The sequence below is a fragment of the Garra rufa genome, chromosome 15 (genome assembly GCF_049309525.1).
Source record: "Garra rufa chromosome 15, GarRuf1.0, whole genome shotgun sequence".
Taxonomy (NCBI): Eukaryota; Metazoa; Chordata; class Actinopteri; order Cypriniformes; family Cyprinidae; genus Garra; species Garra rufa.
The window spans coordinates 22,171,251-22,187,787 of record NC_133375.1 but is presented as its reverse complement, the minus strand read 5'-3'; the positions used below and the strand labels follow the sequence as shown (position 1 = coordinate 22,187,787).

The following is a 16,537-nucleotide window of genomic DNA, read 5'->3' as shown; positions in this document are numbered from 1 at the left end:
ATTCATGCTTCGAAACATTGAATCATAGGGCTGGGCGATTAATCGAAAAGTAATCGAAATCGACATTCAGAACCTATAATCGATCAAATTTTTCCAGGTCAATTATTTCAATTACTTTCCCTTTAAAAACACTACTGCGTGTGGAGTCACGTGACCCCGCTCCGTTACGTTGCGTTATTCCGCCGACATGTCGATGGAGAGCTTAAACAGTATTTATACAGTAAAAAGTATTTACAGGATATACAAGAGTAATTTTATTTAGAAGAGATACTGCTTATTTTCTTTTTAATTTAATATTTAAATTATTTAATTTTTAATATTTATTATTATTTTATAAATAATTTATTTTGTTTCCAAAAGTGCAAGTTATTTATTTTCACTAATTTAAGAAAAATGTGACTTTTCATTTTAAGCAATGTGTGCTTTAATTTCAGTTGTTCAACACTGATGTTCAATAAATAATCATAGATAGTAGATAGTGTGTGCACCCTTCATTCAAAAATCTCTCACTTGTAATATGTGCGCATATTTACTGTACAAAACTTGTCAGTGAACTATGAGGGCAAAAAAATAAATATTATTTAAATATAATTAAATATAATTTTATTAATGAATAAAATAATTGTTCATTAATCGTAATCGGGTTAAAATGTTCAATTAATCGAGATTTTGATTTTAGGTCAAATCGCCCAGCCCTATTGAATCATTTTGCAAACCAACTGATTCAGTTTCGAAAAGCTTCGTTTCTCCTATGAATAGTTAGAAGCTTTCAATCGCTCTCAAGTTAAATTGAACGTAAAATACAACTATTTCGAGTTGGTTAATGAACTTACTGCGCAATAAGTTTCCAACTAAGCAGAGAACGCGAAACTGAGGCGTGACGCACCAAAACACCGCGTATAGGACATACCTTGTATTTTCATGACATCCGCGATTCTTGTCCAGACGCCATCGTTTGTTGCGTTTCCTTGTTGAATTTGAGGGATTTGTCGTGCATGATCCAATGTTTGTCAACTCCCACAATCAATCATATCTCCTCCATATTTCGTTTTACACAAGTGGCGTTATTTCGGTTCAATTATATTTCAGAGTGGGCGGGGCTTCCTGACGCGACCCCGTAGAAGTGACGCGTGCAAGCGGCATACTAAATAAATAAATTAACACAAATGATGACACAAGAAATCTATATTAAACCTTTTGATAAAACAAACATGCATTATAATTGTTGTGATTATTGAATAATAATTCAATTGAATAATAATTTAATAATAATCACTCCAAGCATCATATAGAATAATGTAGGCTTTATAATGTAAGTTAATGTAAAGTTAAAGCTAAACGTAAACTTAAATATTATCAAAATATCTTTACACCAAACACAAACTTGATATTAAAAAAGCAGGTATGATGTACAACATGTATCGAGGTGTTGCTCTATACTTTATCACCTCATTTCTAAGACACATTTTTTTTAATAAATCAGCATATTAGAATGATTTCTGATGGATCGTGTGACACTGAAGACTGGAGTAATGGCTGATGAAAATTCAGCTTTGTATCACAGAAATAAATTATATTTTTTAAAGTATAAAAAGTAAGAAAACTGTCAAGTAAAATAGAAATAGACTGTTATTTTAAATTGCAATAAGGTTTAATAATATAACTTTATTTTCTGTATTTTTGATCAAATAAATGGAATTTTGATGACCATAAGAGGTGTTTTACCTTGTACACTTGTTCTATGCTTTATCATGTCATTTCTAAGACGCTCAAATAAAATCTTTTATCAAAATGTTTTTTTTTTGTTGTTGTTTTTTTTTTTTATCAAAAAGTTTTATCAAAAAATTATTTTCTCTGCCTTTGCAATGGCCGTTCTTAGCAGTTATGTAATTAATGCATGAACATAAAAATATGTTAACTATAACTTACATAACAGAAATGATCATAGTTTCACTCTTTGCCAATTCAAATCAAGTCCCATCCTACAATAATATCCACTGAATATTCTTTTTAGAGATTTGTTTAATACATCCACAAACTCATCTTATGTGACATATCACTGACACAAAAATTAACTGATTTGATTCTGATTTGTTCTCATTTGTTAAACATTACTGAAGTAAAAATGCATCAATGCTGTTTCATATTCTCTTTTATAGTTAAATGTTAACATGCACAGAAAGGCTTTGAAGTAAAGGGAATTAAAAGAAAAAAGCCTTATGGCAGTAAATAAAACATCAAAAACCAATAATCTGAAGGAAATAATCTTTGTGTTTCTGTGAACAGAATCATGAGTTTGTGGACGAGCGGTTGTATGAACAGGGCTACCTGCAGACAGCGCTACAGAATTTCCCATCGCGGAGTCCATCTCTCTCCAGTGAAGAGGGCATCACCGGCACCTGCTGCTCTCGGAGAACCAAGAAGAACACCCAGCCTCTCAGTGCCACACACACACACTCACACACGCACAACCTGCAGGAGCTCAGCGCATTACATATCCAGTGTGGGGAGCAGCAACCACTAAACACCAGGTTAGCACTCATTTTAATACACAGAATTGTTTTAAGGTTTGATTTTTACTAGAGCTATAAGACTTTTTTTATTAGATCAGGTGCAGCTGTTTGTAACTTTAATGTGCAAGTCTTCCGGTTTCATCAGCTTCCAGCTATTTTAGCTGTACAAACACAGTCTGCTAATGTTATAAACTGGTATTTGTTATCATATAATTTTAATGTATTATCATAATCATAAACACAACGGTTTGTAGCACAAATAGTTTTACAACTGTTATTCTTATTATCCATAGTGGCTAATAAACAAAAGTCTCACTCATTCAGAGAAAATAGCTTATTTTTGCATTACAGCATAAGGTGAACATAAGCGTTGCGTTATAAAAAAAATCAATCTGCTACTTCTCAAAAAGCTTTTTATATACACTGCTGTTCAAAAGTTTGGGATCTGCAAGGTTTTTAATGTTTTTAGAAAAGCCTTTTCTGTTTGATTAAAAATACAGAAAAAACAGTAATATTGCGAAATATTATTGCAATTTAAAATAGTGGTTTTCTATTTTAATGTACTTTAAAATAGAATTTATTCCTGTGATGCAAAGTTGAATTTTCAGCATCATTACTGAAGTCTTTAGTGCCACATGATCCTTCAGAAATCTTTCTAATATGCTGATTTATTATCAATGTTGGAAACAGTTGCGCTCCTAATTTTTTAAAATCTTTTTACTTTTTTTTTTTTTTTATCTGCAATACTTTTTTCCGTATTCTTTGATGAATAAAACATTAAAAAGAACAGCATATATTTAAAATCAAAATCTTTTGTAACAATATAAACTACCATTCAAAGTTTGTGGTCAGTATTTTTATTTTTTTATTTTAAGAAATGAATACTTTTATTTTATAACTAGGAAGTTAGAAAAGATTTATATTTTGAATAAATGCTGTTTCAAATTTTTATTTATCAAAGAATTAAAAAAAAATCACAGGTTCCAAAAAATATTAAGTAGCACAACTTTTAATAATTTTTGATAATAACAACATTGATAATAAATCAACATATTAGAATGATTTCTGAAGGATCATGTGACACTGAACACTGGAGTAAGGCTGATCAAAATTCAGCTTTGCATCACAAAAATAAATTATATTTTAAAGTATATTAAAACAGTTATTATAAACTGCAAAAATATTTCATATTATTACTTTATTTTCTGTATTTAATATCAAATAAATGGAACTTTGATGACCATAAGAGACTAGCTTACCCTTGTCACAGACCCAGACTTTCAATCTTAAACTATGAAAATCCATCATAAAAAAATATAAATTACTAAATTTAAAAAACTAAATAAATAAAGTGTAAAATAAACATAAACCATTTTAATATTATTATTAGAAACAAAAAAAGTCAATCTCAATAGAAGGTAAGGGTTAAACTGTAAATATTACATGTAAACTGCATATTTGTTGCTTCATTTTCAATCAAACTTTAATTTCTGTCTAATAAAACTGTGTTTTTATAAGTATGTTTATGATATAGGACATGCTACCTTTGAAATTAACCATTGCAAATCAAAGGCATCTGCCATTGTATTAACATTTTAAAATGTGTACCCCCACAGATATTTTCAAACAAAATACTTAAAATATAGACGTGACATACAGATTTAGTTTGAATAAGTGATACAGGCATGTCCACAATAAACAGTTAGTGGACCAATTAAATAAACAAGTGAGAATGAATAAGAGTTTTAAGACGTCTGTCTCTTTCTCTCTCCGTCTCAGTCGTTCCAGTCTCAATCTGATGTCGGATGAATCAGGGAGTCTGAACTGCAAGAGCAGTGGACTGGTTACCACGGCAATCATCAGTATCCCAACCCCTCCCTCAAACAACTCTCGAGCCAGTCCCGACGCTCCGCCCCCTCCAAACCCAGATGCTCCGCCTCTTCCGAACCCTGGCACCGATGTGGTGAAAATCTCTGCTCTGTAGGAGAAAACAGAACTCAGGAAGAGAAACTGATGAGTAGCCTGCCCTCTAATGGGAGAAGGAGTGCACTGACTCAGACTCTCTGAAAAGAAATAAAAGATCAACAACGATGCGTCTGTGTAAAATGAGAGAGAAGGCGAACGCAACAGCAGGACGACCATGAGTATTCGATCACTCTCCATCAGGACTGATATAGATGAGGGTGTCACTGCAGTGTCACTGTGCATAGAACATTTCGAATTCTTTTTCCCTTAGTCTTTTCGTCGGGTCATGCTGTTCTTTTATTTTGACTAGCAAGAGTTCAAGGGTTTGTTTTCATCCGTGAGCCTTGTTTGTTTAATATCAGTCCGTTAATCTGTTCCAACATCGCAGACAGCCTCTCAAAGCCTCGGCTTTCTTTATCCCAATTAAGTTGTGTTTTGAACTAGAGCAATTCCTAAAGGATAAGAGAAAATCTGCTTTAGGTCTGAGGGAGACCGTATGAGTGTGACAGTGTTTCTTAGACTGTGCTAAGTGTTTATTTTTGGAATATGTGTGATTGGTCAGAATTAGGTCTAACTTGAATGTTTCTGCCCCGTGGGGTGTGGGTGTGGGTGTGGGTGTGGGTGTGTGTGTGGGTGTGGGTGTGGGTGTGGGTGTGGGTGTGTGTGCGCGCATGTGTGTGTGTAAGAAATACTGAATCATCCCTCAAAACTCTCAGCCTCTCACACAGTTCGTGCCTCTCAGGGGGAGGAGAGTTTCCTTCTTCTTTAAGCCACTGTCTCTCCCTGAGTCCAAAACGTTGAGCCGATTTGTAACGTTAGTTGTGACCTATCAGACATTACTATGTAATATAGAACCAAAAAAAACAAAAACAAAAAAAGAGAGAGAGCGAGAGAGAGAGAGAGAGAGAAACATAAAAGTGTTTTTAAAACTCTGTGACTACAAGCACAAGGCGTCGCTGAGATTTTGTGATTACAATGTGTATCAAGCCTTGGTTTAACTGTGAATATTGTTGATAGAATATTTTGTAATATTTAGCCATTGTTTGGCAAAACCAGAGCAGCTGCCTACCCCGCCCCTTTTCCGTCCGCCCCGCCCCTTTATGTCCGCCCCGCCCCTTTCCTCTGTCCACTGCTGGCCTGCTTCCTGTAGTTGTTCTGATCTAAGTGTTATTGTCATTATCGCTCAATGGGTATTTAAAAATGTGTCTAGTTTGCGTAAAACTACATGGGTAGGAAACTTTCGATGTTTGTGTTTTTTCATTAACGGTGAATGTTTTTGTTAACTAGATTTCCAGTCATACGTTGCTGTTAGAGGAGAAAACTGTCAACCATACGAATCAATTAGAGATATTCTCCAAGTCCCTCCTTTTCTGTCCTAGTCCTTATTTGTCAGCCATGTTCACGAAAACGGCATTGCCAATGAGAGAATTTGTGCTTGTTAGTGGGAAGTCCCTGTTTCGTCTGTGTCGTTAAAAATTCACTGTCCTCAAAATTGCCAGCAATTAGCCGCATGCTCCACCTTTTGTACCATAACCCCCATCCCAGGACTCTAAACCCCACCCATCTCCTTAAACCCCACTCACTTGTGCCTCTTACACCAGCATACATAGAAAGTGACCCCATTCCCCTCAGGACGTTATTGCTCCAGGGCCAGAGTTTTAGTGTTCAGTGCAATTAAACACACTAGACCTCATATCAATACATTAATATTGTTTTGGCCCTTTTTAGATAGAATAAGCCATATTTTCCAGAGAGAAAACTACATTAAAGTGAACCCAAGGTATTAAGACTTGTAGGGCTTAATATAACATAAATGATGCCTCTTACTGAAATATGTCGCAGAAAAACAATAATAAACAATGGGCGCCATTATTTCGATGACGTGTGATGGTTGCACTCTGTGAGCTACTGGAGCTACCTGTTGCTATTTTTACCGCAACACAACTCAGAAAATAAAATACTGATACAATGCCACATTGTGTGGCTTTTGGGTGTAATTTTCAGTCAAAGGGCAACAAGAGAAATGAGAGAAGTTTTCACTGTTTTCCTACAAAAATGCTGGGTTAAAAACAACTCTACTTGGGTTATTTGGCAACCCAGCACTGAGTAAATATTGGACAGAAAACAGGCTGGGTTATTTAGACCCAGCTGGTTGGGTTAAATGTTTTATCCGAACATGCTGTGTTGTTTTATTTAAGTCAACAATTGTTTAAAAATGATTATATTTTTATACAAGCATTTTTTAAATAAAAAATGTAACATTTATAAGCGCATTTTAATTTAAGTGTATCCAACCGTACTCTATAAACACTTTTCACCAAAATAGTGCTAATTCTTGTACCGATGTGTCTAGGAAATCCAAGCCAGTGATGGGCTGCTGTTCACCAGGGGAACTCCGAACCTCAGACCGCTGCTTCGCATTTCACTCGTAGCTGAAAGATGCAGAGTCTGACTCCATAACCTACCCATAAACAAACAGTATTGAGATTAGAGAACACATTTTAACATCAAATTAAATTAATTTCAGTATTATAACAAATAAAATCAGCTTGTTATGCAAGGCAAAAGGCATTTCCATTATACGAAACAACCACTGCTGACGCAGCTGATTGACATCTCGTCCTTGTATGTTGCTTTGCTTGAAATAATATAATTTACAGCACAGTAAAGACTTTCTAAATTAAATAAAATCTATACAAACCTTTATTTCACTGAAGAAGTGCACTAAATCGGAGACGCTAAGAACCGCTCACACCTGTAAGGGACGCAATCATACGAAAAGCCTGGGCTCTGACTGGTGGGTTGTTTCGTTGGAGACATAAAAAAAATAACCCAATATTTAATAACCCATTAAAAATGACCCAGCAGCTTAGTTAAAGAAAAACTACCCAGTACCTGGGTAGAAATATTAAAAACAACTGACTAAAATGACCCAACAGGCTGAACCCAGCATTTGGGTTAAAAAATAATAAGCCAGCATTTTTAGAGTGTAGCGATAAGAAGAGGACAAAAGAATGGGAAGATGCATGTGGACAAATAAAACTTCCTAAAGACCTGCGTCTTTGCTCTCTCCACTTCAGCCCTGATGCCTTTGAGGCTGTTAGTAGACCACAGCTACTAAAAAAGCTTACGAATGGCAGAAACAAGAAACACTAGATGCCATCCTGGCAGAATTCAAGCATATCAACACTTGTCATTTCTCAGCATGGATTTTACTCGATATCCAAGGGCGTTTAGACTCCTTGTGGGGCAAATTGATGTTACAGCATTTGGTTTAGGCCTATGTTTGTGTCCATGACCACCTGTAAGCTCTTTCAGTAGCTGTGGTCATTGGATCAGTATTTTAGCATCAGTAACTCACCAAGTGCAACCATTTCACATCATAATGGCACTACACATAGTTCAAAATATATGTATATCGATGTGGAGTTTTTAAAGTCAATATTTCATGGAATTTCAGTAAGAAACATTATTTACGTTATATGAAGCCATGCAAGTCTTAATACCCGGGGTTCCCTTTAAATAATTGCATAACCGATACTTGAACTTTAAAGCCGAAGTGGATGTCCAGTTACACAAACTTGAGTTAGAATTGGTTGGACATGACCTCTAGGACACCAGTATTACAGGGAAAAGCACATTGTGACATTTAGGAATATCAGGGTATCCGGCCCACACCGTTCTTACCAAAATGTTCTTTGATGGCCCATGTGTTCATATGATTATTATCTTCCTGTTTGTTGTACATAAAATCCATAGCAGACCTCTAATGATCTTATTTTATGGTCCAAATGATGTTTGGTCCCTTTGTGATTTGTTGATTTTCATGTGTACATAATAGATGGGAAATATGGAAATGATCTAATGTTTAATTAATAGGAGCCGAAGGTGTGGCCAATATATTCAAAATTTTAAGATAATAAATGTTGAGTATTGGATCACCTGTGGTCATCGGCGAGCAGTAATGGGTTGGAGTGTTTTTTTCTTTTGCTTTGTCTTCACATCCAGCCCAGCAGGGGACACTAGAGAACCATCAATGTAATAGATATGACTCTAGAATCCTAACAGCTTTGTAATAATTCATTTGTGCAGTCCCTTCGGATGACAGAACTGGTTGTTTTGAATATATTACCAAGTGGAGATCTGTATGTTCGCATCTACATACCTGTCGAGGGTCTTCTTTCTTCCTCTGTATGTCTGTGCTTGTTTAACTCTTTTACTCTCTTCGCTTCGTTTCTTTTTTTTTCTTTTTTTTTTTAGATAGTCATGTTGTTCTATTCAGCAGATTCCTGTTCACTGTCAGATGTTAAATATTATTTATGATCTTGTCTTGTGTCACAGTTGTGAAACGCCTGATAAATGAATTGTATCTGCCACAAACACATCTGCTGTTTATTCAGTTCCTCCGACAATGCTGAACCACAATCTAACAGCAGTTTAATGATGAAATCACAAACTCCTAACAATATTCTGGAGATGAAATAAACTATAGATATGACATTATGACAAATAGATAAGCCAGGGTGCAGAAACAAGCTGCAGCTGAAAAAGAAATCCAGACCTAGGCCTTTCAGACTCTATCATAAACTTGAATTTCAAACAGATCTCACATCCCATTGTGACCCTGGACCACAAAACCAGTCATAAGGGTCTTTTAAATGAGATTTATACATCAACTGAAAGCTAAATAAATAAGCTTTCCATTGATGTATGGTTCGTTAGGACAATATTTGGATGAGATACAACTATTTGAAAATCTGGAATCTGAGGGTGCAAAAGAATTTGAATATTGACAAAATCACCTTTAAAGTTGTCCAAATTAAGTTCTGAGCAATGCATATTACTAATCAAAAATTAAGTTTTGATATATTTACAGTAGGAAATGTACAAAATATCTTCATGGAACATGATTTTTACTTAATATCCTAATGATTTTCGTCACAAAAGACAAAATTAGTCATTGTGACCCATAAAATGTATTGTTGGCTATTGCTACAAATATACCCGTGCTACTTAGAACTGGTTTTGTGGTTCAGAGTCACATATAAATCATTCAATATCAAAGCATATTTAAAAACATCATTTAAAAACAATATGATTTGCCACAATAACATTTTGTCACTTTTTCACATTAATCAGTGTGTTTTAGTCAGATTTTAGGTTATTTAGGGAAAAAATATTAACAAAAGTACCCTCCATTATAGACCTACAGTATGTGTAGAAAAACTAATATTTCACATCTAAATCTGTTTATATTTCCTTTATACGCTGACTAAGATTTTGCAATGCAGTTTAAAGTATCATTTATAGACTGGTAGAATATTAATTGTGCTATTTGTTTCAAGATTTACATGATTGTGTTTCTCCAGTTCTCAAGCCTTGTAAACCAGAAACCCTAAAAGGGATACTTCACCCAAAAATGACAATTCTGTCATCATTTACTCACCCTCATGTTGTTCCAAAACTGTATGACTTTCTATCTTCTGTGAAAAAAAATATATATATTTTGAAGAGTATATTGTTAACCATGCAATTCTGATTACCATTAACTTTAAATTAAAAAGAGACATTTCTAAATAAATAAATAACCAACCATGGGGTGAGTTAATGATGATAGAATTTTCATTTTCGGGTCAACTATCCATTTATAAGCTACATGTTTCACTTATCTTGCCTTGCGTAACATGTTATAATACATATTAATAAAGTTGATAAAGAAGTCACAAATTATGTGGTGCTTAACACATCACTAGTATGTACATTCAATTAATATATTACTAACACAACATATCTTACTACTTGAATGTACATCAACTAATGATCTGTTTGGCATTGGGCTATCCACCTTTTTCTTTAACGTGCAAGTAAGCCTGTGGATGAGACTTCTGCTCCATTAGCCACTTTAGGGAAATAACGAGAAGAATTGCAATGTGCAGTAAACGTGCAGTAAACTGTTTGCACTACGAACCAGTGTGCTCATAATTAAGAGAATATATTAAGTCACACCCATAAACTTTACAAATATTATTACAAATCAATCACCTGTTTCCACAATAAAAACGTGTCCAATCAAGTACCGCTCTAATTGCTCCTGTCCTTCAGTCATCTTTTTTTCATGAGTGATTTTGGCAGTAGTTTGTGGAGTTGTGAGCGCAGCTGTCGATGGAGCAGTGTGTAAATGAGCGGCTCTACTGCTGCAGGAACACACGTCACAACCAGTGCACACGTGCACAGCTCGCGCAACAGCCAGCGCTACAAAACACAAACCAATGGGCACAGTGAATGAACATTCAAATGTTCTTAATTCTCTCTTCACACACACAAAATCTTTTTTTACAAAAAAAATATTACAGTGATGTCCTAAATGTGAAAAAGCTTGAAAATGATGGTATATTTTTAGAGTAAGAATTTTGGACAGAACCTGAAAAAAGTGGACAATTCGACTTCTAATTAAATTCGAATTAAATCTGTTTTTATAGAAACTGGCCTATTATTCAGCATAGCAGTTTAAGTCAAAACTTAAAATCAATCAATCACTCAAAATGTAGACATGTACACTTCTTAGTAACCCGTAAACTTAAACAGTTTTATTCGGCGTAACAATTTCAGCCCAAATAAATAATTTATATACACTATGAGTCAAAAGTTTTGAACAGTAAGATTATTAATGTTTTTAAAAGAAGTCTTTTTTAAATACCAAGCCTGCGTTTATTTGATCCAAAGCACAGCAAAAACAGTACAATTTAAAATAACTGTTTTCTATTTGAATATAATTTTAAAATATAATTTATTCCTGTGATCAAAACTACATTTTCAGCATCATTACTCCTCTTCAGTGTCACATGATCCGTCAGAAATCATTCTAATATGCTGATGTGCTGTTCAAGGAACTTTGATATAAACTTTGTCATTTTTTAATTATTATTATTATTAATAACATTTAAAACAGTTGAGTATATTTTTTCAGGATTCTTTGATGAATAGAAAGATCCAAAGATCAGCATTTATCTAAAATAATAAGGTTTTGTCACTCCAAATTAATACTTTTATTTAGCAAGGATGCTTTAAATTTATCAGAAGTGATGATAAAGGCATTTATAATGTTACAAATGATTTCTATTTCAGATAAATGTCATTTCTTCTTTCTAATCATCTAAGAAGCCTGAAAAAATCTATATAATAATAATAATAATGTTTTTTGAGCAGCAAATCAGAATATTAGAATGATTTCTGAAGGATCATGTGACACTGAAGACTGGAGTAATTTAGCTTTGAAATCACAGAAATAAATTACAATTTCAAATATTAAAATATAAAACGTTATTTTAAATAGTAAAAATATTTTTTTTTAAATGTACTGCTTTTGCTGTACTTTGGATCAAATAAATACAGGTTTGGTGAGCAGAAGAGACTTCTTTAAAAAACATTAAAAATCTTACTGTTCAAAAACTTTTGACTGGTAGTGTTCACAAGCGATCGAAAAAAAATAAACAATAAAAAGCAAACCAAAAACATGTCAAAATAAGTCGTTTTGCCATATTTCAGTCTTCTAATCTTTAATAAGTAAATAAAGGAGCTCTTACTTGGTTCTGTCCTAAGTCCTCGCACATGTTTAGCAGGAGGATGACAAACAGCGGAGCCCAGAACACTGTGGCTGTGATGATAATGTAGCCGAATCTTTTCGCCACGCGGCCCTCGAGCCTCTTCTTGCCCAACTCGCGGGCCGCTGGGGTCAGAATACACACCGCACCAGCGATGCGCGGGGCCGCGCGCTGATTCCCTGCGGGTGCGAGCAGATCTGAGGCGCTGTCTGATTTCTGCGGCCGCGCGGATGCTGAAGGGGCCACGCGATCCCATCTAGGGAGGTGCCTTCCAAAGTAAGGTTTAAACTGCACACCTGTGTCAGTGATTGTATTAGTATGCTGTCGCACAACGGAGAAGATGCGAAAATAGTGAATGACCATCAGTATCAGAGACAAACCCCAGACGGGAAGCAGCACGTACACACCAAAAGGATCCACGCGCAACCCCGGTGACTTCTGTAAATGCTGGCACATCACGTAACAGGAATTATCACACATTACCAATGAGAGAACTGCGACAAAAAGACCACAAACCCAGATTAACAATATCCATATTCCTATTTTCTCAGTCCTCTTTTTGAAGGGAAAGGCGACGGCCAAGAATCTCTCCACACTTATGAGCACAAGCGTCAGAAACTGCACACAGCTGCACAGAGAGAAAGTGAACTGCTGAATGCAACACGGCAAGAGTCCAACCGAGTCTCCTACGAATAAAGACACTAAAAACACTGGTGAATCTAAACAACATCTGAAAAGAGCCACGGTGGATAAATTCAGCAGCAGCACGTTGTTGGATGTTGAACTTTTGCTTCTGAGAACAGTGCAGAAAACCAGCACATTTCCTGAGGCTCCGAATAAAACCGTCAGAACAAGAAGAAATGAATTGAAGATCAGAAAGCGTGTGCTCGATAGTTCATTCAAGGATGTTGGAGTCACATTTGTTGTTATATTTCCCATCGCAAACCACTGTGTCTGGTTCAGCAATACATGTCTGACAATCCTGCATGTTCGATAAAGGTGCAGTTTGACGATTGAATGGGTTTAAGACCCTTGTGACTGACTCCCCACCCACACCACATTTAGGCTATTTTCACCATTAAGTGGAGCAGCAATTTATATGAAGCAACAATTTGCACAAGGGCATGTAAGTAGGCTGGTATGAGACACTGAAGCGGATTTTTGTTTTCGCAGACCGGCTGACCCATATGCTACGCTTACACTGCTACTTACTAAAAATCGATAGATAAACAAATATTAAATAAAGAGCTCTTAATTTAGTTGAAATAATAAAATGATAAGAAAAACCTTGACCAGAAACACTGCACTCAATCTTGTGTCGAAAAATTGACTAATCTGTCAGTGTTTATTCTGCAATAATGACTGCCAGACCGCCTGCGTACCAAATAAAAAAAATGAACATAAAATGTTGATTTGACTTAAACATTTTATGCTTAAATTATTTTAGATATTTACATCTACAGAGATATTTACTCGCACCCCCCCCCCCCCCCCCTCCCACCACCACCACCACTCTAGTTCAGATGATCCTTGTCTTTTTGTGAATTGGTCTAGAAAGGTCATTTAGCGTTTTATTTTTGTATTATTACTTGTCTGTGGAGGTCTTCAGCTGATTTGGAGAGCACTGCAAATCAGTGCCATTATGCAGCATAATTGCGGCAGAACGTTATTTGTCTTTTATTGCAGCAGAAATTTTTTTTTTCATATGTGATTTTTGTATAAAATGTACATTATATTTTCATAATGATAGTTTCAATTCTGTTAATATAACTCCAGTTAGCTATAACAAAATATTTCCAATGAATTGATTGCACGTAACATCTTAAAGGAGAACTCCGGTGTGATTTTGACCTAAAGTGTATTGAATCATGATACCGAGTGTGAACGTACCTTGCATATCTCATCTCGGTTTGTGTCCTGCAGTCCGAAATCTGGGGTCAGTTAGCCGATGCTAACAACAGGTTGTCAATGAGAGTCAATAGGGCATCGAAGTAGCCATGTAAATAAATCACTGTTTTATGCCATTTACGAGGCACAAAGTAGCTCCACACTTCATTGGTAGACTTCCAAGGGCCCTGACATTTAAAACGAGACATTGAGGACTCAGAAAAAGCACCGGTAGATTATTTACAAGAAGATTTATACAGACAGTAACTGCAAGAAATTTAGCGGCCGCCGCGATCTTGAATTTAGTCACGATAAGTCGAGCAACGAGCAGGAAGGAACTTACCAGGTTATCAACTTATCAGGTTGTAGTTTCCTTCGTGCTCGACTTATCGTGACTAAATTCAAGATGGCGGCGGCCGCTAAATTTCTTGCAGTTACTGTCTGTATAAATATTTACATGGCTACTCCGATGCCCTATTCACTCTCATTGACAACCTGTTGTTAGCACCGGCTAACTGACCCCAGATTTCGGACTGCAGGACACAAACCGAGATGAGATATGCAAGGTACGTTCACACTCGGTATCATGATTCAATACACTTTAGGTCAATATCACACCGGACTTCTCCTTTAAGAATAATTTTTCTTGCAATTGCGAGTTTACATTTAACAAATTCATGCGTTATCTCTCAATTCTGACTATTTGCCTTGTAATTTTTAGATTATATCGTGCAATTCTGAGTTTATATCTCACAAATTCTTACTTTGTCTCGTAATTCAAAGTTTGTATCTTGAAATTCTTTCTTTTTTCTTGCAGTTGTGACTTTATATCCCATGATTTTGAGTTTGTATCTTTCATAGATTAGAATTGCGAGTCAAGTCAGATTTGTGAGATAAAGGTGTTATTTAAAATTTTTAATTCTGTGGCAGAAACAAGCTTTCAGTACTATAGGACTGCACTTACATCACAGTTTGGTCAGTTACCCATATGCACAGCCATATTAGAGATACTCAGATCCTATACTAGACTTAGTAAGCAGGAAAGGGGGAGCAATATTTTGACAAACTAAAGTTAATAGGTGGTAAAGATACATACAAACAGAATTAATTAAAATATTTCACCTACCTCACCAGAAATGATAAGAACAAACACGAATGTTGTCAAGTTTCTTGCCTTGTTCCTTGTTCAGATTAGCCAACCACAAACATCTTTTGTTCCAAAGACAGTTTTTTGCACTCTCCTCCTAGATTTGTTTTAACTTTTGGCAGTCTGTAGTACTCCAAATGTTTTTCCCGGTCCAACCGATTAGTACAGCCCAAAACATGACCATAACTGACCATTTTCAGCAGCAATAAGCAGCTAAATTTGCGAGTTCCATTTGGTTCAATGACATTGTTTACATTCATTGCTGCCGATATGACTGACTGATGACGCGTTGTGAAAAAACTCTATACAGTATATGCTGTGCAGCGTGTTTTAAACAGTACACTAATACTTCATTTGAAACACAGCCAGTACTGATATCACTGAATTCCACACCCATATGTAGCAATTTCAGCTCAAAATGCTGTAATAAAGCCAGCATTTCTTTTATTCCTGACTGGGCACATTTAAATCAGAAATTTCACTTGGCTCCAGTTCTGTTTTTCTCTAGGTGTTCTTAATGGTCTTAAGGAATTACGAGCTTACTCGAGTTGTGCTGGATTTTATGTTGTCTACTGTTTAACATGATGACTACATTTTTCATGTCCATCATTTAGGCTGCAATGCTGTGTTTTGTCCTACAGATGGGGCCAAACTACAGCTTAGAATCACTATTGAAATGAATGCCAACATCAAAACTGCTGCTTGGTTTTGGCTCACTGAGCTCTACTAAGGAGGAGACAAATTATATAATAAAGTCATTATTTTTTGTTTTCTTTACGGACAAAATTATTTCTTGTAGCTTCGTAAAAAAATACATGTTGAACCACTCGATGGACTATAAAAACGATGTCTTTACTACGTTTCTGGATCCTAAACATGGTAGGACCTTTGCTGTATATGAAGATTTTGTGGAAACCATGAAACATGTTGTTTTTCAGATTCATTGATGAATAAAAAGTTTTATTTAAAATAAAAACATTTACTGTCACTTTTTATCAATTTAATGTACCCTTGTTGAATAAAAGTATCAATAAAAAACAACAACAATGTATTTCTGGCGCTGGGATGTTTTGAGACGAGTTTGGCATCCATCCTTCTCACTTAAGCTCAGGGCCTATAGTGTAAAAACTCAACAGGGGTTTGACAGTCTATTCTGGGACACCTGACGAAGTTATAAAAGAGCTTATAACAAAGCAAAAAGAGCTGTGACAGTCTGCCAGAAAGTAGCATTTTTGAGTATTATCAATGTTGAAAACAGTTGTGCTGCTTCATATTTTTGTCTAAAATGACTGTACCCATATGTACAAGTCATTGGTGTTTGGCGATGAGCTTTTGGCTCAAGGTGTTCAGCTGAGATTACGACTTGACTTTATGCATGACCAGTCAAGTTCTTCCACACTGACTGAATCATTCTGAATCACACA

The 16,537-nt window shown here is 35.5% G+C and overlaps 1 protein-coding gene across 3 annotated transcripts in view; it reads left to right on the top strand.

The window, feature by feature from the left end:
- Window positions 1-10,551, top strand: part of kcnd3 (potassium voltage-gated channel, Shal-related subfamily, member 3) — a 148,010-nt gene extending 137,459 nt beyond the window's left edge. For all 3 annotated transcript variants that reach the window (XM_073819153.1, XM_073819152.1, XM_073819151.1), the window contains 2 exons: window positions 2,287-2,531; window positions 4,293-10,551. In XM_073819153.1, the coding sequence (XP_073675254.1) occupies window positions 2,287-2,531; window positions 4,293-4,497 (450 nt within the window). In that variant the 3' untranslated portion in view covers window positions 4,498-10,551. The remainder of the gene's footprint in view (window positions 1-2,286; window positions 2,532-4,292) is intronic.
- Window positions 10,552-16,537: the final 5,986 nt, after the last annotated feature.